The sequence below is a fragment of the Copadichromis virginalis genome, linkage group LG14 (genome assembly GCF_057382275.1).
Source record: "Copadichromis virginalis isolate Kocher_CV1m ecotype Utaka linkage group LG14, C_Virginalis_male_GT1.1, whole genome shotgun sequence".
Taxonomy (NCBI): domain Eukaryota; kingdom Metazoa; phylum Chordata; class Actinopteri; order Cichliformes; family Cichlidae; genus Copadichromis; species Copadichromis virginalis.
This window is the reverse complement of record NC_140631.1, coordinates 41,865,212-41,878,809: the sequence shown is the minus strand read 5'-3', so window position 1 is coordinate 41,878,809 and position 13,598 is coordinate 41,865,212. Positions and strand designations below refer to the sequence as shown.

Genomic DNA, 13,598 nt, shown 5'->3' with positions numbered 1-13,598 from the left:
GTCTCGATGTCAGCCTGAAGCAGAAAAACTACCAAAGGTTGCGTCAGGACTTTGATTCACGCTGGCAGCGATGCGTCTGGGCGTGGCCAAGGATGTCTCTCTGTCAGAGTTTCACACATATCTGTGAAACATACTGATGGATTTGATTTGTTGGAACTTTGCAAGAGTCTTTAGTTCAGTTTGTACTTTTGCACTGAGAGCTGATGTGAAACGATGTGACCGACTGCACTGTTTGTGGAGTTTGTGGTTACCACGAGCATGCAGCGTTCATGTGAAGTTTAAATTCTGTGTTGTAAAGTTTTTATGCAAGTTTAAGCATGAACGAGCCGTCCGGCAGTGCTAGCCCTAGTAATACGATCCTGTGTGTGGCAGAAACGCTGGTCCACTGTGTGGATTTCACGCTTTGCTGTGGCACTCGGTTGCTCAGCCTGCTAGCACATGCTATCTCATTCACAAGACATTCAGAAAACCTGACCTCTGACCCTAACCTGAACCTGGCTATGAGCTCGGGGTAGTGAGGTCACAGATGTAAGCAGTGCAAACGAGTTTCCTTGGAAGGGTGGCTGGCCTCCCCATTAGAGATACGGCGAGGAGCTGCTGCTCCTCTACATCGAAAGGAGTCAGCAGATGTGTTTCGGACATTGGACGTCTCCTGGGGAGGTTGGAGAGATTACTTCTCTCAGCTAGTTTGGGAACAACTATGTGTTCCCCTGGATGAGCTGTGAGTTCGAGGGAGCTGTAACTGCAGGCTGCATGCACACGCTGAGGCATCAACTCCCATGGTGCATCTGTGAACGCAGCTGGCCATTTTCAGATTGCTTCACCAGCCACTAATCACCCATCATCATCTGCGAAGAACCACCCTGTCTCCCTGAGGCTGGTGGAGTCATTGTGATACTTTGGGGGGTCTTTGTTCCACATTTCTTTGTGGCTCACTTTCCAACCAGACTTTGGCCCCAGTAAGGCCCCAGTAAGGCCCCTGGGCCTGCGCTCTTCCTGATCAGTAGCCCCTCCACCCAAAGCAGCAGGTGATGCTCAGCCTCCGTCTGCACTGAGCGAGCAGCAGTGAAATGGCTTCACACGTCTGAGTGTTTGAAGCCGCTCGCTCTGTGAGCTGACGTGACGGCACAGAGCCGAGCTGTGAGCATTTCATAGTGAAGCATCCTGGTGGGAATCAAACCTGCAGCCCTGGCGGTGTTAGTGCCTTGCTCAGCTCATGAGAACTTTAGATGTGGGCTTTCTGCTCCTCACACTTCATCCTGCTCAGCAAAGTGTTTTGCTTCTGGCCAAACCTTCGACACGGATCAGATCCGGCTACGAGCTGTTAGCAGGTCACGGGCTTTGGCTCAGTCCTCCTGTCTGCAGGTCTTTAGGACACTCAGAGCCAAAACGTGTTACCAAGGAGGTGTTTTTAAGACTGCAACACACTGAAAGTCCCACACGGGGTTTCCTGTTACCAGTGGAGCAGATTTTTCAAATAAAAAACAAACAAACAGCGTCGTGTCCACTTTTAATTACTTTTAATTTCCCTCCAACACACAGTTATGACAGGAGTTTACTAGCTTTGGCCTCACAGGGTTAACTGTATATAAAAGGATGCAGCTTTAAGGCAAATATGTTCTAAAAATCTCGGGGACCACAGTCAGAATCACCCCAACTGCTCACAGTCAGCCGGGATCTGCCGGAGGTTTCTTCTGGTTAAAGGAAGTTCTTGCTCTCTGCTGTCACCGTGCTCGCTCATAGGCGGCTGTATTATTGTACGGTCTTTACTTCACAATTTAAAGTGTTGTGATTTGCTGCTACCTTTGGAATATTTGACTGTGAAGTGCAGACCCGTCTACATACTTCGCGAGTTTACTGTTGTCATGGTAACGACCGTGTATGTACCACCCGATGCTAATGCTAACTCGGCCATGGAGGAGCTGCACAAGACAATAAGCAACCAGCAGAACTCCCATTCGAACACAGTGCACATCATAGCTGGGGACTTCAACCACGCTGATTTAAGGTCAGTATTCCCCAGATTTGAACAGCATATTAAATGTGCAACGAGGGGGAAAAACACACTGGACAAAGCCTACAGCAACATCCAAAAAGGCTACAGAGCAACCCCTCTACCACATCTAGGTTTGTCAGACCACATGTCCATGCTGCAGTCACAAAAGCTGTGAAAACCTGGCCAGAAGGCGCATCACATCAGCTGCAGGACTGTTTTGAAAACACGGACATCAGGACCTTGAAGAGCACACAGCATCAGTGCTCTCATATATTAACTTCTGTGTCAACAGTGTCACTGTGGACAAACGTCTCCAACCAGAAACCCTGGATGACTAAAGAGGTCCAGGTCCTGCTGAAGCAACGTGACGCTGCTTTCAGATCCGGTGATGGTACGCAGTACAGTGCAGCCAGATCTGAGCTGAAAAGAGGCAACAGAGAGGCCAAGGCAGCGTACAAGAGGAGGATCGAAGACCACTTCAGCAACAACAACTCAGGACAGGTATGGCAGGGAGTTCGGCACTTAACTACAAACCTTGCAATACCACGTTGACTAAGGGTAACGCGGAGATTGCCGAGGAGCTGAACCACTTCTTCGCACGCTTTGAGGTGAAGGGACCAGAGGCAGCAGCAGCATCCCAAGCCTCATAGTGCAGGAATATGAGGTGAGGCGCACACTGAGGGCAGTGAACCCAGGAAGGCCGCCGGTCAAATTGGGGTGAGCAGAAGGGTCCTAAAAGAATGTCTAACTGGCTGGTGTCTTCACTAAGATCTTCAACACTTCACTGTCCCAGTCCTGCATCCCACCGTGCCCCAAAGTCGGCCACAGTTGTCCCACTGCCAAAGCGTACTAACATTAGCAGCCTCAACGACTACCGACCAGTTGCTCTAACACCTGTTATAATGAAGTGTTTCGAGAAACTGGTCCGACGTCACATCATGTCCTGCCTGCCACCCACACTCGACCCGCTCCAGTTCACATACAGAGCTAACAGATCAACTGAAGATGCCATCGCTACAACGCTCCACACCACCATCTCTCACCTGGAAGTGCAGGGCCGTTACGCCAGGCTGCTCTTTGTTGACTTTAGCTCTGCTTTCAATACGATACTCCCGGACAGACTAATAGTTAAACTGCTGGAAACTGGACTTCCTTCCACCACCTGCCGCTGGATCAGAGACTTCCTCTCAGACCGTGTACAGAGAGTTAGAGTGGGGCCTCATCTTTCCTCAGCCCTCAGCCTCAACACCGGCTCTCCACAAGGCTGTGTACTGAGTCCCCTACTGTACACTCTGTACACACATGACTGTGTTAGTTCCCACCCAGACAACACAGTCATCAAGTTTGCAGATGATACCACCGTGGTGGGGCTCATCTCAGGGGGAGATGAGACTGCATACAGAGCTGAAGTTCAGAGGCTGTCAGATTGGTGTGCAGACAACAACCTGGACCTCAATACCACCAAGACAAAAGAACTGGTAGTTGACTTCAGAAGGAGGAAGTCCGAGCTGCAGCCTGTCAGCATTAATGGGGAGTGCGTGGAAAGGGTCTCCAGTTTCAAGTTTCTGGGTGCACATAGACACAGACCTCCAATGGAGCTCTAACACCTCTGCGGTCTTAAAGAAGGCCCAACAGCGCCTCCACTTTCTGAGAATCCTCAGAAAAATGGACCTGAAGAAGGAGCTGCTGACCGTCTTCTACCGCTGCTCCATTGAAAGTGTGCTGATATACTGCATCGGTGTGTGGTTCTCCAGCTGCACCACAGCACACAGAAAGGCACTCCAGAGGGTCATCAACATGGCCCAAAAAATCATTGGACATCCTCTTCCCTCCCTGAAGGACCTGTACAGCACTCGCTGTCTCAGGAGGTTCAGGCTGCTGAGGTCCTGAACAAACAGACTCAAGGATGGCTTTTACAACAGGGCAACAGCCCTGATCAATGCTAACAGCTGACCTGACTGGATACCTCCCTGGACTTTTTTTAGGGGGGAGGTAACAATGTTTAAAACAAGGTGCAATAATAATTAATGTGCAATAATAACAGTGTGCAATACACATACACTTATTCATTTTTTTATTACTAAGTTATTATACTGTGTCGTATCGGGTCGTGTTACATGTAGTGCCGACGTAGGACAGTTTTCCAACTTCATTGTACTGCTGTACTCTGTATGACCGTGCAATGACAATAAAGAGTTATATATCTTATATCTTATCTTATGAATAAAGCTGAGTCGTTTCTGAACAACATCAAAACTATGAGAAGAACTTCTTTCCTGGAAATTTAGAAACTTTTTGTCAGAAACAGCAGAAAAAATTAGCGACTTTCCCAAATGACCAAACTCTTCGACTCTTACTCGACCGACAGCACCAACAGTTAACCAGAGACAACAAAACGCACAAACAGACTGCTGATTCAGGCCTGCTGCTACAGTTATTACTCATTAACGTGTAACGTGCACAGAGGAGCAGGTGAGTTACCTGTTGAACTCGTAGATGTCCTCGATGTTGCAGAACAGCGTGCTGACCTGCTCGGGTTTCAGCGGCAGGGCGCCGCAGTCGATGATGCAGCCCAGGTAGTCCTGCAGACACACACAGAGGGTTAGAGTCAGCGTTTCCACCTCCTGCTCTGCACATACTCTGATTCACTCCTTCGTTGGTGGTTTGTTTAGTTTGGCAGCACTCTTTACCCCGACGCTGTCGTGAAAATTAAAGCAGCTTTCAGCTCTGACGCGAGCCTCCAGCAGCAGGTGTTTGATGTCTGACTAATTAGGAATGTCAGCAGAGCGGGCAAAAGTCGGAAAAACACGGGGCATTCCAGCTCGGGAATATTCACGGCGCTGGCGTCCGAGCACATGAAGCGCTGCAGCAGTTTCCTATCAAACGTCACAGACAGGTAGAAGACAGCGCTTCATAATTAATGTCAGCCAAATCTGTGAAAACACGGCGGCGTGGAAGTCTTAAGATCAGCTGACACACTTTTGTCCCAGTTTGTGTTTGGCTCTGGTTCTGATGTTTGAGCACTGTTGGATTCATGTTGTAATATTTGAGTTCTGCTTCCTGTTTAATGTTGGCTTTACTGTCCTGCGTGTGTCGTTTCCGGTCTGCTTATACAACACGTAACATACGACACACGTGACAAACCGTCGGTATGTCACGTGTTGGGACGAGAATGCTCTGGGTTATAGCTCTGTGTTTAATATTGAGTCTCTTGGGTTTTACTTTCATGTTGTTTAGATTCTGTTTCAGGTTTTATTCGCTGTCTGTCTGATTGTCTTGATCGTTGTCACCTGAGTCTTGTTTCTAGTCCTCGGTGCATGAATAGTCCTGCCTCTGCTGACTTTTATGTTATGTACTGTTGTTACGGTCCTGGGTCAGTGACCCAGTGTTTTGAGTTTTGCCTTCTTATTGAACTTTGTTTTCGTCAGTTTTCATCATTTCTAGTCTTTTGGTTTCAGCGTTGGCGTTCTTAGTATTCTGTTTTTTCCTGATGGATTAATAAAGTTTTATTTAATCTAATCTAATAACTTTGATCTCAGCCAAACCGATTTTCTCCGGAACAAATAAAACAAACATTTACATTTTAGTTATCTGAGTGACTTATATATCATGTTTAACCTGAGCAGCGAAAGACAGCAGGCGTCTGAAAACGATGAAGCCGGGAGTCCGCTACTCTCGCCAACTCGAGTGACCATTGAACCCCCCGGCTAGCTATCGAGCAGGTGGGTGGCAATAAAGCAGTGTCTTTGAGTTTCCTCCGACTGAGTGTCCTGCATTTTGGGTCCTACATCATGCCGGCCACAGCCTTTGGATTAATACAATATTACTAATTATTTTATTTAATGCCCCTTAAGGGTTTTAAATAACTTCACAGGGTAAATCACATGACCTTAGGTCAGTTTACCTTCAACTTTAATTCAAGTTCAAGCATTTCTTATCACAGCAACACTAAATGAAACATTTCAAGTGAAATTTTCCCGCCAGTGTACGAGTGCAGAGTAACAAATAAAAGGCGTGATGTGCTGGACAGGACGTACAAACAGCTCAGCATGCAAACCAGGAACCAGTCATTTAAATCATGATGATTTGTGTGCACGCTGCAATGCACAGGCTCTCATAAAGCTTGCGTGGTGATATCGGCCGTGCAACGCCAACGTTTACAGGAACAAAATCATGTGACGTGGAAACTGCCCGCGCTCCTCAGCAGGCAGTTTCACATCGATGAACAGGAGGTGACGGCTTCTCGAGTGCAACACCCGAGCAGAGGTGCCAAAGCAAACCTGTGCACATCGACACTTCCTGCGCGAGCAGGAAACCACCTCACCGTCAGAGACGCCGAGCTCAGGGTGCCCGCAGGCAGGAGGGTAAACAGGAAGCAACCAACTCGTGAAAGAGCAGGAAGTAAAGGAGGAACAGAGAAGCTGATTATCAGACTGCACAGACGCCGAGGACAGTCGGTCACGATGCTGCAGATGACAGCATGACTGCAGATTCATCGTGTTAGGATTTATTTACAGCAGCTCTGCAAATGCAATTTCCTCATAATGACCTTAAACGCTGTCACGTAGGAGAGAATTAGCTGATGTAAGGGTCCGACTGATGCTCTTCCACTGCTCCGGCTCTGCTGGTTATCACTACGGCCGCATGCAGTTTGTCTAGCTTCACCTCGTTCCTAATTCACAGGTTTACCAATCATTCAGACTCAGAAGTGATCAGACAATTGAGTGAAAGCAGCTGATACATTTGCCTTCATTAGTCTGCACTCAGTAACTTTTTATATGGACACGTGTGACGTGGTGCAACCTTATCCAAACATCTTGCAGGTAAACACTCGACCACCGTCGAGAGAAGATGCACATCAGACAGAAACAGTGTGAGAAGCACGAGAGGCCGAGGTCTGCTCACCAGGTCAACACTTAAACAATCGAATCAGTGCTCCTCTTCCCGGATCTGCTGCCTGAATCCACAACAGAGATTAAACTGCTGCAGTTGTCATCACACATGCCCCGAGGTGTTCCCGGAAAGAACCGTGCTCATCATTCGCTGTCAGATTTAACAGAAGGGTTTTAAATATCCCGTGAACGTCTCGGGTACTTCCCGTCTGTCTGCTTCTCCTGCTTTTGGGTCTTTTGACATTTAGGTGACTCAGTTTAACACAAAGCTGGACGCTGTCCTCCAAGATTCAGGTTTCCTGCACGACCCCGTCAGAGGATGAGCTCCAGCTTGGCTCTTTGGAGGTGAACGGCGTCAGTTTTTCATCAAATTTCACGTAATATTTGTGTGAAATTTCCCACACAGCCATCGAGCTGTTTGGGCCTGTAAACAGGCAACACGAGCCTCCTAAAAATACCTCAGAGAAGGAGATTAAATTACACTTTTTCCTTTTTTTCTGGTTCCACATCAGGATGCACTTTGAGTATGAACGAGGCCGTTGTGTTGTGCTGCTTGGAGGTTTTATGTGAACCAAATTATACGTGATACGGTGCAGCGTGCGTTTCCAACGCTCGCTGCAGCGAACTCGACGTGTCGGCCTCTCGTTGGGACTCTCAGGGAAACTCGTATTTCTAGGAGACGGCTGCAAACATAAATCATTTCCATTCTTCCTCCATCACTCGCTTTCTGTTTTTTCCTAAATCGTGTCCAAAACAAGCACTCGCTCTCTCACACACAGCTGTGTGTGAGAGTATAATGAGGCATATAATGAGAGGCCTTGGCCACATTCAGCACCTTTTAAAGGCAAGAGGAAAAACCCAGATGCACACTGGAAGGCACGGAGAGGCAGAGATGAGTGAAAAATGACAGAGCTCAACGGGAAGATGAAGAGAGGAAGACGAGAGGAATGAGGAAGAGCCGCAAGGGAAACGTTTCTTAAAACAATCAGAGAGCGATCGCAGGGAGTGGAAGAACCAGGAGAGGAGCACGTTTGTGAGGACGGAGCGTGGGAAGCGTGAGAAATGAGAAAACGTGACGGCGGTTTAAACTCGGATGCAGAAACCACAGAATGTGCTGTTTGTCTGCAGGACGGCGTCAACGATGCAGTCACAGCCTCGACCGTTCTGTTCTTTCCACTCGGCTGTTTACACGCCGCGTGACTCGATACGCTCCGGTGTTCACAGCCGCCGACGCTCCTGATTCCACGTTCGGGTCAACCGATGATAGCTGCCGCCCAAAAGGCCGTGCTGGGAGGAAGCCGCTCAGAAACGGGACGTTGCCCCAGGAGACGGAGAGTCCCTGCTAGGCCCCACGGTTTGGGTTCAGTCAAGTTGGCCATGCATTTGAAAATAATTAGTAAATAATGTGGACTGAGGTCACTCTGGCGCGCTGCGGTTGTGATTTGATGGAATTGAACTTTGAGTTGAGTCTCAAATGTTGAGGCGGATTTTTTATCTATGAGGCAGATAAAGAACTCCAGGTGTCACAGACCTGATCTGGAAGCTCACGTCTTCCAGTTCAGTTTGTGGCTAAAGCTCGGTAACCTGCTGCATCCTGAGAGGTGACGAAGCTGCACGTGTCTTCCTCACGCGCAGCGCTGAGCGGCTCATGATGGCGGCGCTGTAACCTTGTCTTTTGCACTGATTGCATTTTGTTTCTGCTCACAGAGTCTGTGCCTCCCATCCGGTCACCTCTTCCTGCCCTCATCCTCCGCCTGCTCCACCAACCCATCGACCTCATAACAGTTTACACGAGCGATGGCGAGCTCTGATGTGGTTGGTGGGCTGAATGTAAACGCTGCCTCTGCTCTGCAGCCTCTTTGTTTCAGCCTCTCTTTGCTCTCTTCGCTCCTGCGTTTTTGTCTTTCCCTTCATGTCAAGTCCAAATTTTTTCTCTCCTAATCTTTGTATCCTTATCCTCTTGCTGCTACTCCTAAACCTTTCCCTTCTCCGTCACCTCCTCCATCTCTGTCTTCTTCTCTTAACCCCTCTTCATCTATCTCTCCTCCCCCTCAGCTTCCTGTCCCCCTTGGCTGCAGGCCAACAGCTCCATCCCCTCTTGTTCGCTTCGTTTTCTCCGTCCACCCCAATGACAAATCTCTGGACTTCAGGCATCAGGGGGGAAGGAGGTAAAAGAGACGAGTCGAAGCAGGTGGAGCGACATCAGTCTGCTGACAGCTGACGTTATGAGACAAAGAAGGAACGACGGAGACGAGCTGCTCTCAGACGCTCAGTCTTCCTCTTTCCAAGAGTTTCTGCACTGCATTGTTCTCAAACACACACACACACACACACAGTGAGTGTGACATCATGTAGCCTCAATCAAAAACAGATTTCAGCAAAACCTGAAATACAGAGAAGAGCAGGACTGAAGACTTACATTACAGGACAACACACAGACACACACACACACACAGGACAGAGGTGTGAGGTATGCTGCAGACGTGCTGCACAGAGCTCAGGTTTCAGGCTCTCTGTGACGCTCCGGGTGGACGTTAGATTTAATCACCTGGTGGTCCCTCCCAGTGGTGAATCACCTGATATCAGTCTGATTCTTACTCGAAAAAGTGGATGAACCGGCGTGACCGTGAGTGAGCTTGAGCCCAAAGAATTCAGTGATAATAACGATCCAATAACAGTCCAGAGGAGTCATGTGACTGTCAGAGTGACCTGTGAGTGTGGACGAAAGCAGGAGTCAGGAGGGATTAACCAGGAGCTGCAGGTTTGTCCTCTGCAAAAGGTCGGAGAGACGAAACTGACAGACAGCTGATAAACCTGATGACAGAGTGTGTGTGTGTGTGTGTGTGTGTGTGTGTGTGTGTGTGTGTGTGTGTGTGTGTGTGTGTGTGTGTGTGTGTGTGTGTGTGATGGCAGAGGATGAAAGCAGCAGTAAATTTTCTCTTTTACTTCAAAAGGATGTTTCACACTCCGATCGTACAGCCACACACACACACACACACACACACACACACACACACACACACTCACACACACACACACACACACACACACACACACACACACACACACACACACTCACACACACACACACACACACACACACACACACACACAAACAACAAAGTCAGCAAATTCTGTCAGGACGAGTTTTTCTATTCAAAAGTTCCTTTGAAAAGAACTAATTTTTCACTCAGCGGGACACATTCCTCGCTTAGGAGAAATGTGGAATGATTTCCCACAATGCAACAGGAATAATAGCAATAAGGCTGGTATGTCTGACATGCAGACGTCTATCTGAGCTCAGCTTGTGTTTAGGAGTGATGCCAACGAGAATAACAAACTTTAAAGTGTTCTTGGAGGCTACATTCAATCTTCTCCTCTTTAAGCACCGGTGGTTGCCTTGCTCATGGGCACCACAGTGCTGTTGGTCAGAGAGGCTTTCCTATCCTGACTTTATCCTTCTGCACTGGTTCGTTGGCCTTCAGAGCGGAAGCTCCGAACATCCATCAGGGAAATTTTACTTCAAAAAGCCATTTAACACATACAAACTGTGTTGTGCTTTTTTATAAACTGAAGGAAGAGAGCAAACTGAAACTGAACCTCAGGCCAGCAAGAGAAACAGCTGGCCTCAAAATGCGTGTGGACAAAGATAAGAAAAGCTGCAGTTCCTCGGACGTCCACCGGGGGCTCCAGCAGCGAGTCAGTCCCCACAGGCTGCCACATTAAAACGTTACAGCAGAAATAAAGAACTTACAGCCTGATGCTGTTTGGTCATTCGTGTTCTTAGGGTAACACGAGTATTCTAAGACAGACACTAGAGAAGAAGCCGTGCTATCAAATGCATTTACATGCACTAGCGTGGCTTCCTCTCTGATCATAATTCTGTTGGCTGCATGTTCTCACACGAGCAGCTGCAAACAGCTGGAGGAAATAAACGCACAGTTTCTAAAAGTCATGAGTCATTTTGGGCCCGTCCTGCCTCCTCCGGGTCGGAAACGCTGCAGTGACGTGAATACTTTGGATGGTTGGATGAAAGCTCTTACCTCCACGATGCTCTTCAGATCTCTGACGTAGGCTTGCTCCGTCTCCACGATCTCCAGGACCACTCGGTCCAGCCGTGAAAGCTGTCTGGGCGTGGCCACCGCCGCCGCCACTGCCACCCCCACCGGACTAGCAACATTACTGGGGTGGCCGCCTCCTCCTGTCACCTTGGCGACACACGCCCCTCCTCCTCCAGATGCTCCTCCTCCGCCTCCATGAGGTGTGAGGGGAGTGAGGTCCAGACTGATGTCTGAGCCATTTCTTTTTGGCGTGGAGGACGACAATGAGGCGTTGTATGTCGGCACTGCGCCGTAAGGAAGTGAAGAGGATGAAGAGGATGAGGAGGAGTGGGAGGAGTCCTGCAGGGAGACTGACGAGGCAGAGGAGGAGAGGGAGAGGGAGGCGGGACGCTCTCCGTCCGAGCAGACGGTGTTGACGGAGGTGCAGGAGGACGACGCTCCTCGCTCTCCGGATGACATCATCCTACCCACAATCCCACTCAGAGATGAGACTGAGGAGGGACGTTTGGCAGCTGGAAAGAAGAGAGAAAATGCACAAATTAGTCCACGAGCTCGTTTTAAACACAGAGTTTAAAAAAGAAGCCAATACGGAAGTTGAACAAGCTGCAGTTCCTCTAACGTCCACCAGAGGCTCCAACAGTCACGGTGTTTTTATAAGTTATGGCTTAAAGTTTGCACTTTTCGGGGCGTGGCCTATTTGACTGTGCCTATTTGTGTAGCTGCTAGCTGTCTGCTAACCAAGTTTAGCTTATAACACTCCAGTTCTCCCTTCTGGCTCCAAAAACCTGATACTGTGGCCATAAAACGAGACATCTTTTATTTACAGGCTGTATTTTTAGCTAAAACACCCAAACAGAAACCAGTGGAACACGCACGTTTCCTCATGCGTGTGATGAGGTGGGCTCGGCAGCAGAACATATGACAGTGACGCTTTGTCTGTGCAGAAGTGGGTCAGTGAACTCACCACACACTAGAACAGCTGACTGTGAGCGCACAACATCCAAAGTCAAACATAAGGCCTGGGGCCCAGAACTGGCCGGTTACAGCCTGTGTGACAGCTTTTGATATAGACCCCGCCCATTCACAAAGCAAAGTAATGAAATAATAGATCAACAGTTAAATGACAGAAAAGGTCTTTCACAGTTTACAACAACACCATTTTTTACAGTGTGTCCACAGTAACACGAAGCTTTTCTGTAATTTTACACGTTTCTTTTGTTTCTTTCAGCTCGGAGAGTCGTGCAGCAGCGTTTCTTTATCATGTGGACAAACTGAGACGTACTGTTGGAATTTCACTTCTTCTCATATTAGTACATCTGAGGGATTAAACGTAGGAGAGCTTCATGGTCCACTGAAGACCAAAGTGTGCTGTATGAGGTCGTGACAACGTTTGACAGCTGAAAGGATGATTCAGCAAAGCTGGGCGGGTGTATATGGTTAAGCCACGCCCACTTTTACACCTCAGTTATGTTGTGTTTTTTGTGGGTCAGCTGGTAAAGAATCATGAGGTGGTGTCAAGATGTAGCCTCTAGACCTTTGGCCCATGTAAGGTGGACCTGTGGTTTACCCTGCTCAGCCGGGCCACAGCTGGGCCACAGCTGGGCCACAGCTGGGCGGTGGCTTCAGCCACAGCCGTCCAGTCGTCTCCGCTGCTAGTTCACAGTTGAGTGATTTATCATCAGAAATCAATCAATCAGGCTGAATCCTCGATGAACACGAGGCTCGTTTCCTCGTTCTGGTTTAGAGGAAGGACCGATGCTGATGAGCTGCCTTCACACTAACATCAGTGGGTGTGTTGTTCTCCACAGTGGAAGATAAAAACCATCTGAACGCCTGCTCGGTTCTTCCATGTCCCAACACCTGCGGCCACACCAGTGTCCATCATAAACTCCTCCCTCCTTCAAAACCCAAAGCAGCGCCTTACCTGCCCGTCCAACAGGTGATCCCTCAGAAACACTTCCAGCGGTTGCCACGGTGACTTCCTGATCAGTGTAAACCTGCCGTGTGACTTTCAGAGTAAACAGGAAGTGTGTGCGCAGCAGAGCGGATCGTCTCTACCGACACACTCTTCCTCTTTTTGTACATTCTTCCTTTTCATGAAAGACTTTCTCACATGTTAAAGGAGCAGCCATCTTTACCGTGACTCCACCAGCTTCAAGCTTTATTTCCTGTTAAAGTTCAGCCCTGTCACAGAGCGCGAAACCCAGATTGCTGATAAACACCTGGGGCCTCCTCGGTTCCTAAAGTCACAAGAACACCGAGGCTCCACTGAGAGCGCCGCAGGTGACATACCATCATAAGATAAGGATGATGGTGGCATCGCTCCGTCTCACTGAAGGATTTCTAAAAAAGTCAACTCTGCACAACAAAGACATGAAGCTAAACAGCAGCGATGTGTGGAGGCTTACTGAAGCTGGACTGATTGGCGTGTAATGATGTGCGAGCTGGTGGCCGGCTGGCTACATGCTGTGGATAAGCTGATAGCACAGCGCAGAGGAGGGAGGAGGCTCAGGGTTAAACTGTTCTCTGGGTTAAAAGGTCACATCGTCGGACCAAACAGAGTCTGAGACGGCCCCGGCCTGGACTGAGTATGTTCTCCAGCTCAATGCTGGACTTCCCTGATGCTCCTCAGTCTCTGGTCCCTACATC

General features: G+C 48.8%; 1 protein-coding gene across 1 annotated transcript in view; it reads right to left on the bottom strand.

The window, feature by feature from the left end:
* The window catches only part of plekhg2 (pleckstrin homology domain containing, family G (with RhoGef domain) member 2), an 81,414-nt gene that overhangs the window by 43,326 nt on the left and 24,490 nt on the right, over nucleotides 1-13,598 (bottom strand). Inside the window, exons 3-4 of the mRNA XM_085431000.1 lie at nucleotides 10,932-11,461; nucleotides 4,478-4,578 (exon numbers count right to left, since the gene is read on the bottom strand). Coding sequence (XP_085287126.1) covers nucleotides 4,478-4,578; nucleotides 10,932-11,461 — 631 coding nt within the window. The remainder of the gene's footprint in view (nucleotides 1-4,477; nucleotides 4,579-10,931; nucleotides 11,462-13,598) is intronic.